Below are 12,103 nucleotides of genomic sequence, written 5' to 3'. Positions count from 1 at the left end.
ATGCATAAACATGTAAGTTAAAGAGGTACCAAAATATTAGTCATGACCTTGTTAAAACAGTTGATATGGCAAAATTCAGTCATGAAATAACCTATAAAATGAAATATGATTAGTGTCAAGAGCTAATCTTCCAGAAGCCCAAACAATGTGATGCAAAGGAGCTTTTAAAAGAAACCAAACAAACTCATTTTTCATTATCTTCTGCCATCTTATTATTTCACAAGCTAGAAATCCATTAGCAATTCTGCCAAGAACTAGATAGGCTGCTTAGTTATCTAACACTGAGACACTCACCTCCCATGGCTATCTTGATGTCCCTGGAGAAAAAAAAAAAACAGGAAAAGCAATGGAGTAATAAATTATTATAACTGTTTCATTAAAACTTAGGACACTGTAATTTTCAAGTTTATTTGGTGTTATATTTAAATGAACCAAAAGGCAACATTGTACAGTAACATTATAAAATAAAATTATTACATAGTACATTAACCAAAGCCCCATTAAAAAAAAAATCCTAAAAAGTCATTTGGGGACATATCCTACTCTTGCTCTTCTGCACACATGATTTATTAAGCTCATTTAAAGCAGCACTCTTATTTTTAGGAAAAGCAAAATGGAATTTGCCCCCAAAATGGAGTATCTTTTCTTATGGTTTTTGCAGTTTCATTTTATCGTGTAATATATCAAGTTTATAAGGCATAAATACGAAAAACAGTTCAATATGCTCATCATAATTTTAATTAAGTAATACAATCTAGGACACTTTTTCAATCACACCAAGGATTACAATGTACCTATAGCTTTAATTTCTTTTTTTTTTTTAATACAAAAGTCTATCATATGGTATACAGTTTATTCTAGTTGGTAACTGGTTCACAAGGTGGATCACAATATTCTTGCAGGTTAATATGTCAGGATTTCACCTGGTTTGTACACTCTGTGCAGGCTTCCTCCTTCCCTGGCTGCTCTCCTCCAGCAGCAGCATCCCATTGCTCCATCTCCTTGCCTGTTTTCAGAAGGGCTCTGTGCCAGATGCAAATCCCACTGGGAATGGCTGGGGATGCACATCCCAGGGGTGCCAAGGAGCTGCCAGGGGCAGCCAGGGAGCGGAGGAGACAGCAGGGCAGTGGCTGACAGAGGTGAGCAGGGAGCCAAGCTCTGCTCTCCTCAGGCTCCTGGAGGGAACCCATGACAAACCACAGTCTGGTGTGTAAGGAAACCACTGACCAATGGAGTGGGTGCCACTGGCTGCTTGTGCAAAGCAAGGAGGGGATAAAGCACCTCAGTACATTAGGAGGCAGCATGGATGTTTGGGATGTTGAGTGCTTGGCTTGGGCCAGCTTCACATCACCCACAGCTCCATGACCTGCAAAGCCTTCCCAGGATTTTGGGCATCTCTAATGCAAAGACTCACCTGGTGCCAGCTGGATGAGTTGCACAGATAAACCCTGTGATCAGTAACACCTCCCACACCCATCTCCTACCTCCCCTTAGGCTGATATTTTCTAAAATCACATTACTGAGATGCCCTGGTGAAAGCACTGCTGATCTGGGGCTGGGGGTAGCAGGGCCAGAGCATTCATGGCAGTGCCTGAGGGGCTGCAGAGGGCAGGGGGTCTGTCCCCACTCCTCCTGCCCCCCCCAAGGGTCTTGTCACTGCTGGTGTTGCAGATGGGGGATTGACCCTGTGCCCCCACAGGGCCACACTGCTCCCTCCAGCAGCCAAGGAGTGTCAGAGGGCTTCCTGACATTACCTGGAACCAGGAATAGCTTTTTCTACACAGACAATCCACCTCAATTGTGCACGAGGTAAACTGCAGAGCAGTGTCCTCCAGAGTGTTTTTCCCATGTCTAATATTAGATATCTTGCTGGCAGCTCTGAATTGTCCCCAGAGGTTTCTCTACCTGCCTATATTTACTATGCTCGGATCCTGAGCTCCTGTGCTCAGGTGCTCTGAATCACACCATAACCAAAGGCAGCCTAAAATAGACAGTGTGAATTGCTCCCTCCCTGCTGTGACTCCATCCTGCAGCATCTGGGAGGAAAGAGGAATTAGCTTACTATTATGAATGGGCCAAAGTTGCAGAATTTGGGTCAGGATTCAGGCCAGGCAGGCACAGGTTTTGTCTGTGGGCCTATTCTTGTTCTCTGTTTGCTGATGGGACGTCCAACCCTGTGCTTACAGTTACTTTTCTGATAGATCAACAGTCTCAGGAATCACCTATCCCTAAATAAAGCACAGCACGTGAGCAGCACATAAACAGCTCTCCAGCTGCAGGAAAGAACTGACACACATCTAAAGTCACAACAAAGCCTTCACCTCCCACACACCCTTCCCTCAATACTTTTTTTAAACCAGTCAGAAACAGTGAGTGCAGCACATCCCAGAGAGGCAGAGGAAGGAGCATCCAGTGCTTTCTTAGCTGCTGTGTCATTGTGTAGGGAGGCTGCTTCTGAAGGAACCAAAATTACCCTACATAAAGAGCATTCACTAAAAGAATCTCCTTCCCCTTGGAGGACCAGCAAGATCACACTATTTCCTGAAAATCCTTTTTTTTTTCTTTTGTTTTTTTTTTTCTTTTTTCCTACACTTGACAGAAGAGTAATACTTTCTGGGTTTTTTTTCTTTCACTAACCATGACAGGCAATTTCTGTCCCAGCTTGAGAATTCCATGGAACCTGCTATTTGCATTTGGGATAAAGCATCAAATGGACATTTCCCATGGGATACAGACTGCTTGCTGTCCAGTAGATTCAACCAACATTCTTAAGTACATTAGCAAGAGGGAAGCAAAGGATCTCCCTGCGCTGAATGCATTGCACCAGCAGCAAGTTTCCACCAGTGCTGAGAAATTGTGCCCTTAATGTAAGTGCTCAGTAACCACCAGCCCTGCTGCTTGAGGAGCACCCAGAACTGTATAGAAGGCTTGCAGGAAAAGGACCTCCATTAGTACCCATTATGCTGTGATTTATGTTACGGGCTTAAAATAGCAAAAAATTAAACAGTTCTATTTAACCTAGAGTCTAAAAAAAGGCACAAAGACTTTGTGGGAAAAAAAACTTGTAACTGTTCAGATCACATTTCCAAGAACTTTAACAGAGTGTTGCTTTGATTTGCTAGCTTTGCTTGCTGGCAGGAGTGAAATTGAGACAATTTCACTGTCTGCAGAGGTAAAGAATACCCTTTTGGCAAGGCAAGTTTGCCAGCTCTATGCAAATGTTATTCAACAGAAGTAACTAAAACCCCTTGTGATTGCTTTAAAACATAATCTTTTTGGTCTGCAGCACATTGCACTTAACTAAGTACTCAGTGATGATAGAGTGGGTCTTAGGGCAAGACCAAATACAAAGAGCCCTTTTTAATCTGAACGTAGGAATGAACTCTGTTCACAGCTACACAGTCTGCTTTCGAACAAATGATCATGAAATACATAAATACTATAAAATAAATACAATACATTCAGATTGGAGAGAGCTGTTAAGACTTCCCTAGCTCCTCAATGTAATGCATATAGAACATTCCCTTCTATACAGTGCTACCTCCATGTACCCACACCTCCTTTAAATGCAACATAGCTCAGACAGCTTTCCTCTCTTGCCTGGATTCTCATCAGTCTCTGATTCTGTAAAACGTTATATCATTCCTTTAGGAAAAAAAATATTGCACTTCTAAAAATGCATAAAAATCGAACCGAGTTCCCATTAACTCCACCACACAGTCTGTTATTTAAAATTGGACTTTTCCAAAAATGTTTGTCTGGCTGTTCTGCGTTCTGCCTCCATTCTCCACCGGGATATCCTCAGAACATCGTCCCTTAGCGAACTCCTCCCAGTTTTGCCAGCAGCCATTGGACACACAGCGTGAGCTGTCCGAGACACAGGTGGCTGGGGGTCACAGGGGTGTGCCCAGGCTCAGGATTTCATGGTGCAGATGGGCACCACAATGACCAGGATAACCGTGCAAGCGGCCGCTGCGATCAGGGCAGCGATCTTGCAAACCTTTGCCCTCCTGAACTCGGCTTCTTTCCGTTTCAGCAAGGAATCGTAGCCAGGAGTGTAAATGTCTTCCATCCAGTACTCTAAGTTGTTTGGGTTTAAAGATTCTTGAGTCTAAAAATTAAAAGGAAACTGTTGTTAATTGCCTGGGGTCTGCCATTAATAAATAAAAGTGAACAAAGCAGATGTATCCAACTGCACCCGGATCTGCTGTCAGGATAAACTGGGTTATTGCCACTTCTCACACCCCTTCATCTCCTGGTCCCAATTCCATAAAGCTGATGAAAGTGGCAAAAAAATACTGCAAAAAATAGACTCCTGCAACAGTAAGATTCTGCTGCAAAATCCCTCATGCACCTCTGATTTTCCGGAAACTTTGTCATTTTGGATGGCATTTAAATAAAATCTCTTTAATCTGCTCGACAGCAGAGGTGTCAGCAAGTGCCGGCCTGTTACTGTTAATAATTTTTAAATTATTAAAGCTCAGCTGATGGGAAAGGTTCTTAATTTATGCTCCTCATGCACTACATTTTATAAAGCTAACCCTAATTTTGTCACCATGATTTGCTTGCAGGGCATGATAACCCAGCCCCATCCAGCAGCCAGCCCTGCTGCAGGGGCAATTTACAGACCCTCCTCTGGAATGGCATTGCCTGGGGACACAGGCAACCTGCAGAACTTCATCAGTATTTCCATCTGAATTACTTATTTTTTATGTCTTACAGCTTTTTGTTCCTAAGTATTTATGAGCTCTTAAAGCTTTCCATTTCAACCTTGCTTGTTTTTTTCCCCCCTTTAACCTCTGTTTTAGAGGAAAATAAGGGGAAAACTGGGGAAACCAAAAGTCTACACATTATATTGAACTTATCAGCAGAAAGGAGTAAAGCAAAAAGAACATTTTGAAAAATGACAGCATTTCCCCAGAGCTGTCTCCTTTATCTGAGGCTCCAAAAGCCCATTTCTTTAAAAAAAATGAAAAATATTCCATATAAAAATATTACAGTGAGAATACCCTAACACACACCATTTCTGTTCTTGTCACAGTTCTGATCCAAAGCTTGTTGGACTCTGCAAAGAAACTCCAGCTGACTTGAGAAGGATTTGACTAATCCTTTAGCCTTTAATTGACTAATTCAGATTTTGTGGCCACAAGCTACTGGCTGAAACTTTGCTTTTCCTGATAGCAGCATTTGTTTTACATAAAGAACTACTAAAAGAAGCAAGTCTATGGCTATCTCAGATATAAACAATGAAAATTGAGCAATGGTTTTATGATCACTTCATGGACACCTCTGTGATAGTGTTAGGATGCTGAAATAGAGGCACCTGTGATTGTGTCTTTAGGGCTTTGAATGACCTGTTTCAGCCTTGTGAAAAAAGGCAGCAATCTCATCTCTAAAGGCATCAGAAAATAGCCTGATACTGTTTGATCCCAGTGGATCATCATACACAAAGCAAAGCAATGAATCTCACACAGAGCCCACACCTGGGACAAGCTTTGGGCCTGACTAGTTTTGCAATTTCTTTTTTTGGAGGAAGACCCAGCAGACTTGTCAGGCTCCAGGAGAAATTTTAAGTAAACAAAGGCAGAAAACCCCCAAAGATAGGCATAGTATGCTTCAAGGAAATTGCAGTTTTGGACCCATCTGCCTTGGCATTGACCTTTTAACTACTTCAGAAGGAAGATGCATTATTTAAAAGGCCCATTACTGTTAATCAGCTTCCTTTCCCATTTCATTGCCAGATGTAGGAATGTTCATTAAGGCATAATGTATTTACTTTCAGTTCTAATAAACTTAATCACTGGGAAAAAAAAAACCCACTCATCAGTCTGTGTCTATTTTTTAAGTTTGTCAGTAAGCTCCATTATAAAGTCTAGACATGGGCTTTGCAGGGTGGATGCAATTCTGACAATCTTTTTGGAGGGAGAGAATCAAACCAGTAAACTTCTATCACCTTTATCCTAAAGATAAATGATGGCAATAAGCCGATTTCTCTGGTTTGCTCACAGTCATGCAGAGCTGCTTACAGAGAACAAAACAGCCCAACGAGGAGCAGATGGAGAACACTTCTCCCAGAGGGGCTTTGCTTCCAAATATCACCTCCCTTATTGCCTCACACAGCAGGTAAGTGATGCTTTGTGACTGCCTGCTGCAGAGGAACCTCTTCCAGCCCATTCCTACTCTAGCACACAGCCTGCAATGCCAGGGTTAGGAATTTAGTAAGCCCTCTAAAGCTTTTAAGACCCAAAAACAGCAGGGAGCTGAGGCAAGATGCAGCCTGCTCCCTGTGCTGCTTGGCTTCTCTCTGAGTGCACTTTAGCCACAGCAAGGAGCAGGGGCTGGTGAGGACAGGGAAGTTTGCATGAGCCAAGCAAGGAATTTGCTGTGCACAAATTCCTGCGCAAACACTCAAGCCAGTTGCACTACAGCACTGTGTGGGTGATGGTTTCAAATCCAAATCAGCCAGCTCGGGGTCCTGAGGCACAGCATCCCAATGCTTTCCTAGGGATTAGTCTGATGGGTTTGGAGCTGGCTTAGGTACCTCAGCACTGAGCCATTGAGGGCTGGCAGGGAGCAGCAAAGTCTCAGACTCTTCCACGCTGCTTCCCCTGGCAGACAAGCTATGGAGACAAGCAGACTCTCTCCTGGAGCTCAGCTGCACCTCCCAGACTGCTGCCCACAGAACCAAAATGCCTGAGGTCAGCACCACCCACTGGTCCTACATTCTACTGAAAAAGTGCATATAAAGGATGCACAGTTATTTGCACATCAGTGTGCATTTCATTGTGTGACACATTTTGGGTTTCGAGACCAAAAAATGCAACATTTCTTTGGTCTTTATGCATTTTGGATGCCATCCTTCAGGTCTCCTCTTTAAACCTCTGCTCAGATATCTTCCTTCCTAAAAGATTTGTTGTGTTTATCAGACTACACAGGGTATCCAGTGTGGGTGCTCACTTTATGTCAGGTTTGTGATTTTGTGTTGGGAAAACCTTAATGTAAAATCTGAATGTGTCTCCTCTGCTTGTTGCACAAGAGCCTGCACACTTCCAAGCTGAACCAGAATGCAAACTAGACACAGCATTAGTTGCCTGGCTGGTTTCCAACAGCCACTTCAAAGCTTCCAGTGACGTGGTTCAAAACCAGTCATGGTATTGAACATCTTCTACAAGTATTTGATGTCTTGTGTTCCTAGTAAAAAGAAAAAAAAAAAAAAAACCAAACACCTAACATTGCAATTCCCTGTGAATAATTCAGAGACAGAGGAAAAGGCAGCAGTCCCAGCTCCTGCACCACTCTGCCTTGCTGCAGTTAGGAACCAGCTCACCTCTGCACTCCCTTATTCCCCAACTCTTCTTTAGAGCTACTAAAGCCATGATGGCTTAGAAGATGTCTCTCCATTGCAGAATAAGCTGGGAGCATCAGCCTGTCAAGGATCACCATTCAGAAACAAAACATTCACATTCTTCATCGTCCCTGGCCAGGATGGATAGGGATCAGCAAGATTAGAGGCTCAACAATCCACAGCTCTTTCCTGAGCTATCCAAATCCCTTCTTAAATGCATATTCTGGCCACATCCATTTGCAATCAAACCATTCAAATTAAACAAATGAGACTCACTTGTAGATCCAAGGCTGCAATCTTGCCTTTATCCCCCGAATTCCTCGTGTATTCCTCTATGGTCCATGATGGCTGGGCACGTTTCACTTCAGCCAGCTCTGTCAACCTCATGTCTGTGTAGAGAGGGTTGCTTTTCATGTGTGACTTGAGTGATGCAGGGTAGGGATGAGGACTAAAGACTTGTTCAATCAAGAAAGCGTCTTTTGGCTGTTTAGAGAGTCTATGTGGCTGTGGGATTTCATATTGCCTGTCTGCCTGCAATAGGGTTCAAAAGAATTTGAGAGAAAAAACAAGACTATGAGGGAGTTAAACACAAGAGACAGAGATATTCCTTTCAGAAGAACCATATGATAAAAAATAGACCAGCTAGGATAAAGGGTTTGGACGACCTTCATCCATTTGCCCACCTTCTCCTCACAAACATACCAAAGAGGTATTGAGGTATTTTACAGACACAACTCCAACATGAACACAATGCTGATGCAGCAGAAGAAATTTAGGGTTTGTGCTGTTCAGAGATCAAAAAAATATTCTGAAACTGGCCCTGACATCCAGAGAAGCCGATCTGTAAAAGCTGAGAGACACAAGCAGGCTTCCAGGTTCCTGTTTCCAGATCAAATCCTAACGTGAATTATTCTTCAGGGATGCCCCCACCTGACACTGCAGCATCTGTGAAAACATCCAGTGTCAGCCACAAGCCACTGAAGGAGTCTGGGAGGGACTCTCAAAATCAGCCTGTCATCCTAAGCAATGTACACAAAAGCCAAGGTTTGGGCTGACTAAGGATGGCCTCCCTCCCCTCTGCAGTCTAGCAATAACCCACGGTGTGTGGTTTCCTGTCCACCCAAATGCACTTCTTTCCACCAAACCTCTTCCTCTGCTCTCAACCCTTCTCTGCCCTCACACCCCACTGTAGAAGGCACAGCAAGCCTGTTGTGTGGTCACAGCTGACGAGGGGCTGCAGGACCCCCTCCCCAAACAGGAACAAGCACCCACCCCTGCAGTTTCACAGAGCACCCAGAGCCTGCACAGGGGCAGCCAGAACATCCATGGGGTCAGTGAAGGGGGCACGGGGAAGCTGCTGGGAGGATGGGCAGGGTTTTTCTACCCAGCCAAACCAAGAGCAGAGCTATGCTGCAGTTCCATAACAGGAGGCTCAAGACTCATTTAAATAAATGACCATGAAAGTCAGATAGAGAGAACATAACTACAATGAGCATCTCACAGCACAAAAACAAGGGTTTTTTCCTTGAGGAATTTGAATCCATGAATCTATTTTGTTGGCTTTTAAATATGTACATACTTCTCTGATAAAAGTCATCACAATTCAATTTCAAAATATCCCTTCTAAAACAATCACTAGACAGTTTCAATTTTCCCCACACCCTTTCCACCAAGGTAATTACCAGGCCTCCTTATATTGCTGCAGATGACGAAGAATACAACCACCTTCCCAAGATGTCACCCGCATTACCCCCCTTTCTTTGCAAAAAAGCAAAGCTTTTGAGAAGAAACTTGGCCATTTTGCAGCTGCCAAGCAAGAACCTACAGGTACAAAATCACTCAATTATGATAACAATAAAGGCAGGCATAACATGGCAAGGCAAAGCATTGTCATACCCCGAGGCTTGTGATGACTATGGAAGGCATTCATAACCACATTATTTTTAAGCATTTATTATGTGAGTTAAAGTTGAAATTACCTCTTTAGATTTCCTGTGCCAGTCCTTATTTTCTCCTCCATCTCTCTCTTTCACCTCCTCCTCTGTAATGCCAACTTGGTTGGTGTAAGTAATAGCTCTCCAGTCTCGGGGAGAGTTTGAAATACTTGCTATTTTGGATTCGGTTGCACTGTTTTCTTCTGTTAGTGATCTTGATGATCTCCTAGTAAACAAACTTTTTTTTAAGGCTTTTACACGAAGACTCTCACTATTACTTCCACTGGCATCTGAACAGCACCATTCTGGATTATTCTCCAGTTTGCCTCCGTGAGGAGTATTGTGGCACTGAAATATCTGCGGGGAGTTGCTCTCATCTGAGGCGGCATCGCTTGTCAAAGAGTTGAGATCTATTTGCACACTGACCTTCTCTGGCTGCTGGATTTTTTGATCCAGCTTGCTTAATTTTCCCAGGACTTGAGAGATTTCTTCTCGGACACCTGAGAGAGATTCCAGTTTCTTCTCTATTTCACCGATCCTCAAGACTAATTTGCAGACACTCGTTTTCAGTTCATCATCTGTGTTACTGACATCTGTCCTGACCACTTTATCCAGTTTGTTACAGGCACTCCCATTGGAGATCTTAGTCAAATTGTGCTCAGGTGAGCTCTCACAGTCTGATTTATGCACCTGAGACAAGGAACCAGTGCTGTTGTAGCAAGAGGACTGCATCACTCCCGTGGACCCGCTGATGCTCATGTCATCCAGGAACCTGAAAATGTCACTGATGTCATCGCTCACGATTTCAGAGTCGTCATCCGACTGCTTCAGAGAATGCCGCTCGCCGTACTTGGCTTGGCCTGCTGCACACAAATCCTTGCATTTCTTGTGCTCCAGAACCTGCTGCTCCGTCTGTGTCCCAACACTCATGGTCCTGTCAATGCTTAAGATCTGCACAGAAGTACAGTTAATGCTTTTATCCTTAAACTTTTTGACTGGCTCGTGTTTCTCCACATCTAGAATGGAAGGAATTTCCTTAGGTTTATGCCCGTTGGGTTTCACGGCATAGTTTGCCTGCATAATTGGTTGCTGATCTTTTGCATTTAGGTAGGACTGATGCCTGTCAACTGAAGGAAAGTTTGGAGATGGGTTGCTCGAACTCTGGTATCGAGGCTTCTCTTCAGACTGCTTCCTATTAAAAAATGAGCGTTCAAAGTCAGGGACCTCCTCAGTATTTAAACTCCAGCTTTTAGCTGGCCAAGCAGTTTGTTTGGTTGGCTTTCCAGTCCACTTTTTGGTTTCCTGTGGTCCAAGAACAGTAGTTGGGCCAAAATACGTTGAAGCTTGAAGATCATCTAAACTTTCATGCTTCACTCGCCTTTTGTCCGGTATAGGAGAATAAATTGGATTCAAGTACTGGCTGCTGTATGGCATTTCAAAGCTATGGTTGAAGAAAGTCTGCTTAGAGCTTTCTTTCCTGTTCTGAGGCTCTCTGTGTCCATCTTCTGGTGTTTTGTTGGATGGTATTAAGTTAGGAGATATTGTAATCAGATTATGAAAATCTTCTTTGAATATATTTCTCTTCTGGACACACGACTGCATCATGAACGGCTCGTCATTTGAAATGAAAGTTTCTTTTAAGCCTGCACTTATGGGCAAAGAATCCTGGTCTGAAATAGATTCATTTTCAATGTTCATGGGGAAGTAGGTACTCTGCATCTCACATGGTGGGGATGTGGCGATGGAGTAGGACGCCAGTGCCTGCAGCCTGTCCAGAGAAGCAGCCCGGCCCTTCACGTCCTTATTAACACCGAGCAAGAAGTTGGGTTCTGATGAGGGGACGAACTGCTGGCAGTCTTTGCAGTCCATCTTTCTGCATTTCGAAGACCTTCTGACTGGAAAGCCCCGGTTAAAGTCCTGGTCGTTGAGCTCACAGTTGGGCACGCAGTCAGGCACACAGTCTGCCACATTGCAGATCTCTGTGTCAGACCTGCAGGACTCAAAGGACTCCTTCTTCTTCACTTTGTGCCTTGCAACTGGAAGCTTCTCCTTGGCCACTCCCCCATTCATTTGTATGAGGTTGAATATTGTTACTATATCTGCTGCAACCATGATTTTCTTTGATTGCTGATTGTTTACAGTGCATCTCATTTTGTCTTTGAACAAAGTCGCTGGGAAATTAGGATCCAGGCAAGCAGTGTAAAATAGCACACTTCTGAGCTTGGCCAACTGGGATAAATCAAACCTTGCACAGAGGGACTTGCAGAGATCCTGGTAAGAAACAGTATTCTGCTTTGTGTCTAGCTCCTCCAATATCTTCACCAGGAAGAGTGAGGATTCCTGGCTGGACTCCATGGCTGAAGCGTATTTTGCAGTTTAGCCTGGAAATCACGTTCCACTTCTACAGCAACACAAAAAAGATTGTAAGTCACCCACGGGTAATACCCAGGGCCTTGCAAGTCAGCCAGAGATGGGGCCTGACTCCCTTTTATAACCCATCCTCATGTTCTGAACTTCAGGCTGCAACCCCAGCATCCAATAAATCAATACTTAAATGGAATCAGGGTTTTATCCAAGGAGGCTCCTTTATGCCAACATCTACTAAAGCAACCAAGTGAATAAACAGAAGAAGCTTTGGAGAGGCTGAATTAATGGCAGATAGACAATAGCCTGCACAGAAATTTAGCACAGAATTTCTTACCAGCTTATGAGAGGTTCAAAGCACAGTTTAAGCACCAAATTGTCTGCAATAATTTCAGTCCTAGCCTAACCAGGGCTGATCTACTGCACCATGACATGTTTTCATATTTGAACACAAACCGCT

General features: G+C 43.7%; 1 protein-coding gene across 2 annotated transcripts; it reads right to left on the bottom strand.

The window, feature by feature from the left end:
- Positions 1-720: 720 nt before the first annotated feature.
- MINAR1 (membrane integral NOTCH2 associated receptor 1) lies at positions 721-11,668 on the bottom strand. 2 transcript variants are annotated; one of them, XM_030228634.2, is made up of 3 exons: positions 9,325-11,668; positions 7,622-7,876; positions 721-4,111 (listed from the first exon to the last, which is right to left on the bottom strand). In XM_030228634.2, exons 1-3 carry the CDS (start codon positions 11,632-11,634, stop codon positions 3,914-3,916), a joined length of 2,763 nt encoding a protein of 920 aa, XP_030084494.1. In that variant the 5' UTR covers positions 11,635-11,668; the 3' UTR covers positions 721-3,913. The 2 variants fall into 2 exon arrangements, with proteins under 2 accessions (XP_030084494.1, XP_050834630.1); XM_050978673.1 differs by lacking the exon at positions 721-4,111 and having other exon boundaries at positions 7,723-7,916.
- Positions 11,669-12,103: the final 435 nt, after the last annotated feature.

This window comes from Serinus canaria, chromosome 10 (genome assembly GCF_022539315.1).
Source record: "Serinus canaria isolate serCan28SL12 chromosome 10, serCan2020, whole genome shotgun sequence".
Lineage (NCBI taxonomy): Eukaryota > Metazoa > Chordata > Aves > Passeriformes > Fringillidae > Serinus > Serinus canaria.
This window is presented reverse-complemented; position numbering and strand designations above follow the sequence as displayed.